The 13,682-nt window shown below is 40.8% G+C and overlaps 2 protein-coding genes across 12 annotated transcripts in view; one reads left to right on the forward strand and one right to left on the reverse strand.

Moving 5' to 3' along the window:
* Positions 1 to 12,183, reverse strand: part of QRSL1 (glutaminyl-tRNA amidotransferase subunit QRSL1) — a 32,704-nt gene extending 20,521 nt beyond the window's left edge. The window contains exons 1-4 of one of the 3 annotated variants that reach the window (XM_004264764.4): positions 12,053 to 12,183; positions 3,023 to 3,182; positions 2,382 to 2,480; positions 814 to 910 (exon numbers count right to left, since the gene is read on the reverse strand). In XM_004264764.4, the coding sequence (XP_004264812.2) occupies positions 814 to 910; positions 2,382 to 2,480; positions 3,023 to 3,182; positions 12,053 to 12,076 (380 nt within the window). In that variant the 5' untranslated portion in view covers positions 12,077 to 12,183. Of the gene's footprint in view, positions 1 to 813; positions 911 to 2,381; positions 2,481 to 3,022; positions 3,183 to 11,954 lie in introns of all 3 variants that reach the window. The other 2 variants (XM_049695307.1, XM_049695306.1) reach the window with 2 other exon arrangements.
* RTN4IP1 (reticulon 4 interacting protein 1) overlaps positions 1 to 13,682 on the forward strand; it is a 110,774-nt gene that overhangs the window by 54,230 nt on the left and 42,862 nt on the right. For 2 of the 9 annotated variants that reach the window (XR_004480602.2, XM_033418738.2), the window contains exon 1: positions 12,241 to 12,964. The exons of 2 other annotated variants lie outside the window; for them this stretch is intronic. Coding sequence is in view for 3 of the 7 variants with exons in the window: in XM_033418738.2 (XP_033274629.1) it covers positions 12,691 to 12,964 (274 nt within the window). In the remaining 4 variants the exon portion in view is untranslated. Of the gene's footprint in view, positions 1 to 12,240; positions 12,965 to 13,021; positions 13,041 to 13,682 lie in introns of those variants that run through there. 5 more of the 9 variants (XR_004480603.2, XM_004264766.4, XM_049695310.1 and 2 more) reach the window with 5 other exon arrangements.

The following is a 13,682-nucleotide window of genomic DNA, read 5'->3' on the forward strand; positions in this document are numbered from 1 at the left end:
GGATCTTCTGGGACCAGGGCTCAAACCCGGGACCGCTGCATTGGCAGGTGGATTCTTAACCACTACGCCACCAGGGAAACCCCTGTTCAACTGATTTTTGCCAAAGGAATCAAAGTAATTTAATTTGAATTCTTATACAGATAGTCCCAGATCTATAGGACAGACATATGTAAAAAAACTGAACTCTGGCTTTCTTCATATCATGTACAAAATAATTAACTCAACTGGATCACAAGTTTAAATGTAAGAACTGAAACTATAAAACTTCTAGGAGAAAACATAGGATAAAAACCTTTATGACCTTGGGAAAGGTAACAATTTCTTTGAAAAGACAAAAACATAAGTCATTAAAGAAAATGATGAACTGGACTTCATCAAAATTAGAAACTTTCACTCTTTGAAAGGCATGTTCAGAGAATGCAACGACAAGCCAGAGATTCAGAGAACATATTTTCAAATCACCTATCTGATAATGGACCTGAATCCAGAATATATGGAAAAAACTATTATAACTCAGTAAGAAGACAAGGCAACTTTTAAAAAAGGGCAAAAGATTTTAATAGATACTTCACTGAAGATATATGGGTAGCAAAATAAACACATGGTGTTTAACATCGTTAGTCATCAGGGAAATACAAATTAAAACTAAAATGAGATATGACCTATTAGCAGAACAAAATCTCATGGAGGGTCTGAGAAACTGGCATTAGAGTCCTCAAGAAATCACCTCACTACTTTTAGGTACCTACACTTAATGAAATTAAAGATGCAGATGAAAGAAATACAAGAAGAGAAAATTTCAATTTTACTTACCCCATAGCAAACTCATCTAAGTTTGTTTTTCCCATTAGTAGAGCTCCCTGATCCAACAACTTCTGAACTACTGTAGCATTGTAAGGTGGTACATAACCTGAAAAAAATTCAGTTATTTTCTTCTTTTTTAAAAAAATTGAGGTATAATTGATTTATAATGTTATATTACAGGTGTACAACATAGTAATTCAAAAATTTTATAGATTATACTCCATTTAAAGTTATTATAAAATGTTGGAATTTTATGATAAAATTCCCTGTGCTGTATAATATATTCTTGTAGCTTATTTTATACACAGTAGTTTGTACCTCTTAATCCCCTCCCCTACCTTGCCCCTGTCCTCTTAAAAATTCAGTAATTTTTATCATAGGAAAGAAAACAGGGAACACGTAAATCATATACAAGAAACAAAATTTTAAACTGCAATTAAGCAATTCATATTGACATGTTAATTATTCCTAATTTAAGTAGTAGGTTGTACTTTCTTCTGAAAGTTAATTTTTTCTACTGCTAATTGCTATATGTTTTCCAAAGAAAGTCTATATATTCTGTCTTTACATCCTAAAACAATTGACTTTTAACAGTTAGTACTACAAAGTATTGAATGAGATGTACCCAATTCATTTGAAACTAATCACAAATCATTATTTTGCTCATTGTACTTGACTTTCTCTTCTCAGATGTGCAAATACCATGGTAATTTTTATCTATTTCCAGCAGGAATAGATCTTCATTGTCAATTAAAATTTCCTCTATCTAGTGTATATTCCCAGACAATTAACAAGTCTACCTATCAGAGGAACTTGGGGCATACACCTCATAGAATGTTAGTTTTAGTGCACAGTACCCTAAATATGCTTTTTCCATTTCTTTTTCCTCCTTGGATCCAAATATCTTGATAAATATGATTCCTTTTTGACCTACTAAACTTTAAAAAATAAAACTAAGCTTCACTATACTAAGTATAGTGATAGATGGAGGAGTCAGGAGATAAAAATAACCAGACAGGGCTTCCCTGGTGGCGCAGTGGTTGACAGTCTGCCTGCCGATGCAGGGGACACGAATTCGTGCCCCAGTCCGGGAAGATCCCACATGCCGCGGAGCGGCTGGGCCCGTGAGCCATGGTCGCTGAGCCTGCGCATCCGGAGCCTGTGCTCCGCAACAGGAGAGGCCACAACAGTGAGAGGCCCGCGTACCGCAAAAAAAAAAAAAACCAGACAGTAAATGCTAATAAATCCTCATACCATTTGCAAAAGAGGGGGAATGACAGCCACTTTATACTTATTTCTGTGTTACCAACGAGTGGGTGTTAGAGGTCACTTAGCATGTTTGTGGTCAGTTATCAAGTCTTCCTAAGTAGGATGCATCCATTAAGCAGGCCTACCCCTGAAGAATAATTTTGCATTCTGAAAGAGCAAATAGTAAAAAGGTAATATTCTACCCTAAGTTATTTCCTTTGCAAATATAATCAGTCTGAGAATATCTTTGTGCTTTAGTATCTTATCTTTAATTTAAACTGAAAAATACCTAGTTTTATAAAACAATGCTCCGGTCAGTTAAACTTTACCTTTCAGCATGTTTGATGCACATGTTGTCTCAATGCCGGCCGTGCTAAAGTTGTCTTTTACCGCAACAGGAATTCCATCTAAATCCCCAAGTGAGTGACCTGCATTAAAAAGCCAAAAGAATAGAAGAAATACTGGGTTGGCCAAAAAGTTTGTTAGGGTTTTTTCATAGCATCTTATGGGAAAAGCCAAATGAACTTTTTGGCCAACCCACTATCTAGTTCAAAATACAGATATTAATAATAGTTACTAAAATAACTACTAGTTTTTGCTAAAGATACATCTTCAGAAATCAAATTTGTGTTAGAAATTATTACAGTTGGACATTATACCCGTTAGCCTCATTTTTATTATACCTCATGGCCAGTTCTTTTATGTATGTATATATTTATTTATATTTAAAAAATTTTTTGGCCATGCCGGCTGGCTTGCAGGATCTTAGCTCCCCGACCAGGGACTGAACCTGGGCCCCCAGCAGTGGAAGCTCGGAGTCCTAACCACTGGATCGCCAGGGAATTCCCCAGTTCTTTAAATAAGGGAATTTCTTATGTTTAAAGCTCCACTTGCCAAATGGAGACTGCTACATCCAATTAAACTCTTTCTCTTGGGATGTCACAATTAAGTATAATTCAAAGTAATTTACCTTTCTTATATCTTTTCTCTGATTCTTCAGCTTGCTTTAAGGCCACCTCTTCTGATACAGTAATGTAAGCATTTAGAAACTTGGTCTTCTTGATAAGGGAGAGACATCTTTGACAGAGCTCAGTTGGAGTAACTCGGCCTTGTTTCAGTGCCGCAGAAACCTAGAGTATACACAATTCAAAAACCCTTTGCCAAGTCTGCAGAAGTTTCAAATGTTACACTGAGGCGTGCAGATAGAGTGGTCGAGTATAAAAATTTAAAGTGAGGCTTGGATTCAAAACCAAGAGAACCTATCAAGTCTACACTTGCTTAGGGTGGTGAATAAGGGTAACATTGGTCAGCTGAAAGATGGGTTGGAGGACACCACAGTCATAGCCCTAGCTGAGGAACTCTACATCAGGCTTGAACAAACAAGATCGCTGGTTTAGGTAAGCCGCCCTGTCTAGGAGAAGGAGAGGCCCAGTGTGGGTGAATCATGGGTTAGGGTAGATAGTGTACAGAGAGAAGCTTAGCTGCAACACAGGCCATCCACAGTGCAAAAAACAGAATGAACTAGACAAGGCATTACAGGACTTTATGGCCCCAAATAAGTGATCTTTATTAAACAGACCTTTTTATCTATTGGAGAATTCAAGCAAGAGCCACTACAAATTGAGAGAAATGCTTGTAAAATATGGGTTCAAAAGCCAACTAAAAACAAGCTTTTCTAAAACTCTGTCTTTGATGCATTAGGAAGGCTAGTAAAGAACGCGTTAAAATAAACTGCACTTCAAGTGACCAGAACTTGCATATTGACAGTAAGTAAAGCCTAAGGTGAAGTGATGACTTGTAATACTTCCTGTAGGAAGTAATAATAAATACTTACTAATTGAATAAAAGGAATGAATAACAAGAAGTCAAAGATGATACCAAGTCTTTAGAGACCATCTGAAAAGAGTTGGATAAGATGGTAGCTCAGACAAGGGGGATGGGGGGAAAAGTAACATTTTCTGAATATTTACCAAGAGCCAGGCACTGTTGTTGCTTTAGATTCATTATTACTTTACTTAGCCCTTAAAACAACCACTTAGGGCTTCCCTGGTGGCACAGTGGTTAAGAATCCGCCTGCCAATGCAGGGGACACAGGTTCGAGCCCTGGTCCGGGAAGATCCCACATGCCATGGAACAACTAAGCCCATGCGCCACAACTACTGAGCCTGCGCTCTAGAGCCAGCAAGCCACAACTACTGAGCACGTGAGCCACAACTAGTGAAGCCCGTGCACCTAGAGCAACAGAAGCCACCGCAATGAGAAGCCCGCGCACTGCAACGAACAGTAGCCCCCGCTCGCTGCAACTAGAGAAAGACTGTGCACAGCAACGAAGACTCAATGCAGCCAAAAAATAAATAAATAAATTTATTAAAAAAACAAAAAAACCCCAACTACTTAAGTTAGGTATTATTAACCTCATTTTATAGATAAAGAAACTGAAGCTAAGAGAGGTTAAGTGATGTGTCCAAAGTCACAGAAATAGTAAAGGGTAACTTAACAGGTAGTAATAGTAAAATTTAACAGGTAACTAACTGCTCCTTCACCATTTCTCTCTGCACCAGTGGAAGCTTAGCTTGTCCTGTATGCTGACTGTACTTCCACGTGTCCTATATGCATCAAGCAATAGGAATTTGCATTTAGGGGAAAATCTGCAAATGATCTGCTCTAGGCTGTTGAATAAATCATCAAAGTGGTGGTATTCTTAGGTCTGAGGGTTTTAAGCCAGAAAAGCAGTGCAAATAGGCCATTGAGAGGACCCCTAACGCTGATGCACAAGAGGAGGAAAGGGCTGCCATGGGGATGCTGGGGGAGGGGTTCAGAATGGGGAGGGGCAGCTGGGCTCAACTTAAAGGAGGTAACCTAGCAACAAGAAGAGATATTTCTGTTGAACGGTTTGTATGAGATGTAAACTCTTTAGAAGAGAGAAACTGGAGAAAAAGAAACGACAGCAGTGTATTGTAATGTTGTAAACATGGAGTGGGCTTATGTAAATAGGCTGAGTGCAAGCGTCAGAACTAGCAAAAACGGAAAGCTAGAGACACAGAGAGGTATATAGACAGGCCTACCCCGGAGCAAAATTATAAAAATGAGGAAAATTATGCCTGCCATTTTCTCTTCTTCTTTGCCTCCCTTCAAGTCCCCTAATGCCAAGTTGTCTTCTGACTTGCCAAGTGATATGAGAATAAGAGGTAAGGAACTGCAGTTATGGTTACAAGGGCAAGAAATGAGACTGTCTGGGAGCATTCTTTTTCTTTATTTATTGAAGTATAGTTGATTTATAATGTTGTGTTGGTTTCAGGTGCAAAGCACAGTGATTCAGTGATACATACAAATATATCTATTTTTTCCAGATTCTTTTCCCTTATAGGTTATGACGTAGTATTGAATATAGTTCCCTGTGCTATAAAGTATATAGTTACCTATCTTATATATAGTAGTGTGTATATGTTAATCTCAAGCTCCTAATTTATCCATCTCCCCCACGCCCCTCCCCTTTGGTAACCATAAATTTGTTTTGTCTGCGGGTCTATTTCTGTTTTGTATATAAGTTCATTTGTATAATTTTCTTTTTTTGTAGTTTCTACATATAAGCAATATCATATATTTGTCTTTCTCTGTCTGGCTTACTTCACTTAGTATGATAATATCTAGGTCCATCCATGTTGCTGCAAATGGCATTATTTCATTTTTTATGGCTGAGTAATATTCCATTGTATATATGTACCACATCTTCTTTATCCTTTCATCTGTTGATGGACATTTAGGTTGTTTCCATGTCTTGGCTATTGTAAATAGTGCTGCAATGAACATTGAGGGGTGTGTATTTTTTCGAATTATGGTTTTCTCCAGATATATGCCCAGGAGTGGGACTGCAGATCATACGGTAGCTCTATTTTTAGTTTTTTAAGGCCGCGCCCTACTGTTCTGGGAGTACTCATTTTATTTTTTATTTATTTTTAAAAAATTGTATTTATTTTCTTTATTTTGTTTGGCTGCGTTGGGTCTTAGTTGCAGCACGCTGGGTCTTTGTTGAGGCGTGCAGGATCTTTCGTTGCAGCGTGGGCTCTTCCTTGTGGTGCACATGTTTCTCTCTAGTTGTGGTGCGCGGGCTTCTCTCTAGTTGTGACATGCACAGGGTCCAGAGCACATGGGCTCTGTAGTTTGTGGCATGCAGATTCTCTTGTTGGGGCACGCGAGCTCAGTAGTTGTGGCGCGTGGGCTTAGTTGCCCCGTGGCATGTGGGATCTTAGTTCCCCGACCAGGGATGGAACCTGCATCCCCTGCGTTGGAAGGAGGATTCTTTACCCTGGACCACCAGGGAAGTCCTTGGGAGTACTCATTTTAAATGGTAATCTTTGTTAGGATCATTTTTAGGAAATTTAGATTTGACAACCTCAATAAGGGTATTGGAGAAGAGAAATGAAAACAAAGATGCTAATTAGCTAGAATAGATTAGATGTAAGGATTATGACATAAAAATAGTACAGCTCTCCTGGAGCAAAACTAAAGGTATCATATCTGAATATAAGATGAAATCAACTAGAAAAGTTTTCTCTTCCCTCTTTTCTCAAAACCCCCAGCTCATCTGACGCACAGGCCTTGAAGGAGATTATATAACTCTCCCTGGTGTGTTAATCTACAGTCTTCCTGATACTCCTTTTCATTCACTGAAGTTTTTAGCAGCTGGTTTGCTGTAATCTTCTTTTCTATGGCTCCTATTGCTCTTTTTGTTGACTTCAAAATTCAAGTCAGGTACACGGACACCAGGCCTCTCCGTTCCTGACCTCACTTCACACAAACTCTTCCGTCACCTCACCCCAGTTACCAGCTCACATGGTCATTAGCCCAGACTATATCATTACCAACATCTGTATCATCTCCCAAACCTCAGTTCTAATTATCCCACATCTCGTCCCCTGAGCTCATTTACTCTACTACCCACATGGTCAGCAAAAAATCGGGGAACAGGGACTTCCCTGGTGGCGCAGTGGTTAAGAATCCGCCTGCCAATGCAGAGGACATGGGTTTGATCCCTGGTCCAGGAAGATCCCACATGCCATGGAGCAACTAAGCCCGTGCGCCACAACTACTGAGCCCATGCTCTAGAGCCTGCGAGCCACAACTACTGAGCCCATGTGCCACAACTACTGAAGCCTGTGTGCCTAGAGCCCGTGCTCTGCAACAAGAGAAGCCACCACGATGAGAAGCCCTCGTGCTGCAACAAAGAGTAGCCCCTGCTCGCCGCAACTAGGGAAAAGCCCACGTGCGGCAATGAAGACCCAACACAGCCAAAAATAAATAAATAAATGTTAAAAAAAAAAAAAAAAAAAAAGAAAGAAAGAATACGGGGACCTCAGTCCTACAACCACAAAGAAATGGATTCTGCCAACCAGTGAGGTGGAAAGAGGATCCCAAGGCATCCAAAGAGACTGCGGCTCTGGCTGACACCTTGATTTCAGCCTTGTGAGACTCTGAGTAGAGAACCCAGCTACTCCATTCCTGGATTCCTGACCCACAAAACTGTGAGACGATAAGATTGTGTGTGTGTTTTAAGAATGTGTTATTTTAAGCTGAAAAGTTTATACTAATTTGTTACACAGCAGTAGAAAAGTAATATACCTTCTTAGAAAAATTAAGAAATCTCCCTCAGGAACCATTCTTCTTAGAAAACAGGGGAAGAGAAAACTGTAAATACATATAATCTAGTAATTTTGTCACTGTAACAAAATTAGTGTTAATAATGGCACTTGGTTCTAGGCATTATCCTAGATGTTTTGTATTTCATTTAATCTTCATATCCACACTAAGAGGCTGATATTATTTCCATTTTACAGATAAATTACTGAAGTTCCTGCTTAAAATCACATAGCTAGGAAGTAGCAGAGCTGGGATTCAACCAAGGCCTGGTCTTGTTTCCAAAGCCCATGCTCTGGACCACTATATTCTACTACTTCTCTATGCAGGCTGTTAACAGCATTTACTCCTCTGTAGCAAAGAGAGAACATTTTGTTAACTTTACAGATAGCATCAAAGCTTCACTTAGGAAAAGAACTGTCTTTCAAAAGAAAAACTGTCTTGATAAACGCTGAAGGTATAGAAGAGCCCTTGAAAGCTGAGTGTCTGGTTGACTGGTACTCTCTTTAACACACTCATTTAACATTCATGCTTTTTGTCGCCATTGTTCCAAGAAATAGCACATCAAGATCACCAGTAACCTCCACATTCCTAAATCCAGCAGTCATGGCCCAGTCCAGCAGCACTCAGCATTCAACACAAGACATCACTCCCTCCTTGAAGCACTTCTTTTTCACTTGTACTTCGGGACACCAAGCCATCCTGGTTTTCCTCTTGCCTTACTGGCCACTCCTCCAAGTCTCCTTTGCGGGCTCTGCTTCCTACCGCTGACCCCTAAATGTTGGAAAGTTTTAGGCCTTGTTCTATATTTACACTCAGATCTCATCTGACCATATAACTTCAATTATGTCCTCTACTCTGGACAATTTATATCCTCATACCTAGCTTCTTTCTTGATCTCCACGTTCCTATATCCACCTGCTTAACTGACATCTTCACTTGGATATCTTTAGAAGCATCTCAAAATTAACATGTCTTGATAACTTTCTCCTCACAACATGCTCCCTGTAGAGTCTTTCCCATCTTGACAAATGTTACCATTTCTCCAATTGCCCAAGCCCCAAACCTAAGCATCCTCCTTGATTCATCTCTTTTCCCTCAAATCCCATATCCAATCCACCAGAAAGCCATACCTTAAAAAACTAACACCTGGGTTTCCCTGGTGGTGCAGTGGTTAAGAATCCGCCTGCCAATGCAGATGACATAGGTTTGAGCTCTGGTCCAGGAAGATCCCACATGCCGTGGAGCAACTAAGCCCGTGAGCCACAACTACTGAGCCCATGTGCCACAACTACTGAAGCCCACGTGCCTAGAGCCTGTGCTCCGCAACAAGAGAAGCCACCGCAATGAAGCCCGTGCACCGCAACGAAGAGTAGCCCCTGCTCGCTGCAACTAGAGAAAACCTGCAGGCAGCAACGAAGACCCAGCACAGCCAAAAATAAATAACTAAATAAAATTTAAAAACCCCAAAACAACAGCAACAAAAAACTAACACCCACTTTGCATTACCTCTCCTCCCATCACCCTATCCATGCTGCCATCAGCTCTTGACAATGCAACGACCTTCTAACTGGTCTTCTTGCTTCCCTACTTGCTTTCCTATAGACCATAATCCTGAATAACCTGAAGGAGCTTTTTAATTTTTAAGTCAGATCATGTCCAAAGACTCACAACTTCGCAGAGGATCTGCATTACATTTAGAATAAAATCCACGCTCCTTAACATGGCCGGAAAGGTAATCCGGCTCCTCCTTATCTATAACCTCATCTCCCACTACTCTTCTCGTTCAGTTCTCTTGGGTCTGCTGGCCTTCCTGCTATTCCTTGACCACATCAAGTTTGCTCTTGCTTCAGAGACATTGCACTTTTATTCTTTCCTCTGCCTGGAACACCCTTCTCCCAGATCTTCCCAGGGCTCACCCTTCTCACCCTTCAGGTCTCTACTAAATATCACCCGCTCAGTCAGCGAAACCTTCCTTGACCACTCTATCTAAAACATCCATCTCTCCAACTAATTCGCACACTATAGCCTGCTTAACCTTTTTTCATAGCACCTACACTACCTGAAATTCTATTATTTACTTAAACAAAGAAACTTATTTAATGCCTGCTTCCCCACAAAAATGTAGGCTTCATGAGGGCAGGAATTACTGTCTTCAATGCTAATCCCCAGTGTCTGGAACACAGAGGTGCTCAATAAATGTTAACTGAATGAATAACTGAGTTGTTTAAAATTTGGAGGCTATTTTCCCATAGAACAGTAATTAAATGTTCTTAGGCTAGACCCCCAAGAAGGCTACTGGATATATAATTAACTTTCTTTAATATAACAGTAATCATTTAATATAATTTTAGGGTTAATAATAATAGCCTGGCATCTGGTTCCTAGAAACACTGGGATCATGCCACAAGAAAGGAAGGTGAAAGTAAGACTCTTCCCCCTTACTGAGTGTACCTGGGTAAAATTTACAAGTAGCAGGTATACCTCCTATTTGGCATTTTACCTCCTTTTAGTGCTTCCTCCTAGGGCTCCTCTACTGCCCTAAGCCTCCACTTAGGCCCCCCAAATTGTCTCAAAATGCCATAGTTTCCAGCCCCTCCCTCAATCCCCTCCCCCGCAAAATTTTCCCTTTCCTTAACTGATTATCTCAGCCAGGGTGTGATGGAGAGAAATCTGATTGAACTATAATAATTCACAACAGTGGATAAATAAATCATTCACCCTTCCCAAGCATCTTTACATATTTAAAATAGAATGTGTACTAAATTAATTAATCTCTAATTGGTAGAATTTAGGGCATTGGTACGATGATATGGAAAGAACAGAGTGGACAGAAGATATATTATGGGCTGGGAAAATAAGCAAATAATGTTTTCCACACAATAGGCATCGATAAATATTTGTTAAGAGTGATTAAGTGAAAGTAATCATGCCAAGGCAATTTCCTGACTACCCTTGGGTCAGCTTCCCTTTTCCCCCTTGAGGTAAAAGTTGTTTCTGACAATGGCTCACTGGACATTAGGAAGGGGTGGCACAAAAAAGGTAGTGTTGGGGGAAAGGGCAGAAAAAGAAAATACCGTATTTTTTTAGGTTATATTTCATTTTAAAACAAGTTTGGAGTTAAAAATTTTTTAATTTTTAAAAACAAATTGGATTCTTCACCGACAGTATACAAGATACAATTTAGGATAATAAAACAAAAATGTATTTAGGGGAATAACTATTATTTAAAACCTGTGGATTTAAAGTTCTCATAATTTACGGCGTTCTAAAAGGCTGCCAGCTGGAAAAAGAAAAAAAAGACTTCCCAGGTGAAGATACAAATGAAGATGGAAGACGGGGTACGTCCTCAATTGCCACTTATCAGCAGAATCACCTGGAACCCAAGTTAAACCATACACTCTGGGCCTTACCATACTAACCTTCCTGAGTGGGACACAGCTATAGTTTTAAGGCGGGCCGAGGTGATTCTGATAGCAGTGGGTCTGCAGACAGCTCTGCAGGTTGAGAGATCAGAAAGCAAGGAGATCGGAACTAAAGCCCTAACAGCACGGATAAAGTGAGAGAACAGATCCCAGACATAAGTTCAAAAGAGAACTAACACGGTTTAGTGACTTACTGGATATGACCTATGAAGAAGAATCTAAGGGCACCTGGGATAACAGTTGTGCCGCTAAAAACAGAATATTAAGAATTCCATAATTAGATTTTTGTTTTTTATGATGGAGATTGAGACGCAAGAGGTGATTCTGTTACAATGATGAAGTCAGCTTTGGTTAGATTCATCAAACTCTTGTGGGAGTTTTGGAAGAGATGTCCATTAGACATTCACAAATATAGCCTAGAGTTCAAAAACGATGTCCAATTAATGGAGACACAGGTAAGAGAATCATTGGTATCTTGGTGGTAGTTGAAGCTTGAATATGTCCAGGAGGGAAAAAAGCTAAGAATCACTAGTTTGGCTTTTGCAAGGGACAGATTTGCGGGCTTCTTAGTGAGGACTGCATCAGATGTGTGTAGCGGACAAGAAAGACTGACGTGGACCAGCCAAATCCCCCATATCTGGCTGAGACCGGCCAGGGCCCCACGCAGCCAGGGCGAATGAATAATCGAGAGAAGCCACTGTTCCCTTCCACCCCACAGCGCGGCGGTGCAGAAGCCTCCCCCGCGGAGATCCTAACTCTTGAACGGATATAAGGAGCACAGCCTAAGGACCCGGCGGTCCGAATCCCCCACCAAGTTCCAGGGAAGGAAGCGGCGAGGCTGACCAAGATGCACGCCGGCCGGGGGACGCCACGTCCACGTGAACAAGGACTCCGCGAATCTTCCCGACCTCCCTGGGCCCTCAGCAGACAATTCCACTCACTTCTCGGAGGGTCCGGCCCAACATGGTCCTCGTATCCCAACCGCCACCACATGGGCTTGGTGTCAAGGAGGAAAAAGAAAGGTCAGCTGCCGCTGCCGGTATTACATGGGCGCAGCCATTTGCCAGCGAACCTGTCAGCACCGAGTACTCAGATTGGTCGAACTGCAGCCCGAGGAAAATGATCTTTGCACGCGATTGGCTGGCGCCGCTAAGGAAGTCCTGCGGGGAAGTAGAGCTGGTGGCAAGGAGACTCCGGGGGTCGCGGCGGGAGCCTGGAAGTGTGTGAATTTCTCTGACATCCGAATCGCGAGCGGAGTCGGCTTGTCCCGCAGAGAGCTCCCGGGACAGGGCAGGATTCTAGCGGTTTTGTTTTTGTTTTTAAGGGGAGGGGGTGTAAGGGAGGAGGAGAATGGACAGAATACTGGCTGGAACGTTAATTGGAGCATTTCAGATGTGAAGAGTAGAGTAGTTCCGTACTCTTCTTTCTTCAGTTGCTCCATCAGTCTAACTTCATTTTTGAATTCTCAACTTTGAAACCGGCCAGAGTGTTTGGCAGAATTTGACCGAATTCAGGTGTGAGGGTTTGAGCCAGTATAAGTGCCTTTTAATTAGGGCACGCAATTCAACCACTGTTTACGATGGGATTTCTGAAGACCTGTGTACTTAGAAGAAATGCATGCACTGCGGTTTGCTTCTGGAGAAGACAAGTTGTACAAAAGCCTTCAGTGAGAAAGATTAGTACTACCTCTCCAAGGAGCACTGTCATGCCCGCTTGGGTGATAGATAAATATGGGAGTAATGAAGTGCTTCGATTTACTCAGAACATGATGATACCAATGATACACTATCCAAATGAAGTCATTATCAAAGTTCACGCTGCGAGTATAAATCCTATAGATGTTAATATGAGAAGTAAGTTTCAAAAGACATTCCTCAATTACCTTTTTTTTTCCCTTAAGACAATCTCATCAGGGATTAGTTTTAAAAGGTCAGTTGTTATTGACTACATTTTTCTGGTTAACACAAAGGAATTGTTTAGGGTTTTGACAGTATCTCAGTGTATATTATTTCCAAAATTTTTGAAATTGCAATGTCTACGGTATGCTTTAATCTTTCACAAAATATAAGTTTGAATTGCTTCCAATACTACCTAGAAATGTAAATTGGGACTTGAGAATTGTATCCACAGCTAACTTTGTGATACACTCTCCTGGGAACTTTGTGATATTCTGAGGTCCATCACAGGTTTTAGAGGTATGCTTATGTTTTCATATCAGTTCAGAATTAGCATTTCCATAGTAATTTTTATTTCCCTCCCACTAATCACAGCTTTGTTTAACGGTCCAGTGGACAAAGCAGCAGAACAGGATGCCAGGATATAGACACAGTACTTTCCTCATTTTTGCTGTTGCATTCTGCAAAGTTAAAATACACTTTTCTGTTTTGCGCCATCCTCAATGGGAATAATGTTATCTTAATTTCTGCTGGTGGATATTGACAAAGCTTGGAGAGTACTGTATTCCTTATGCAATTATTATAGTGCTGAAAAGATTGATTACCATTTGTGAATTACTTTAACTTTGGAAAATAATGACAAAAAAATGAGCAATTGAAATGTGGCTAGTGTGGG

Source organism: Orcinus orca, chromosome 12 (assembly GCF_937001465.1).
Source record: "Orcinus orca chromosome 12, mOrcOrc1.1, whole genome shotgun sequence".
NCBI classification, from domain to species: Eukaryota; Metazoa; Chordata; class Mammalia; order Artiodactyla; family Delphinidae; genus Orcinus; species Orcinus orca.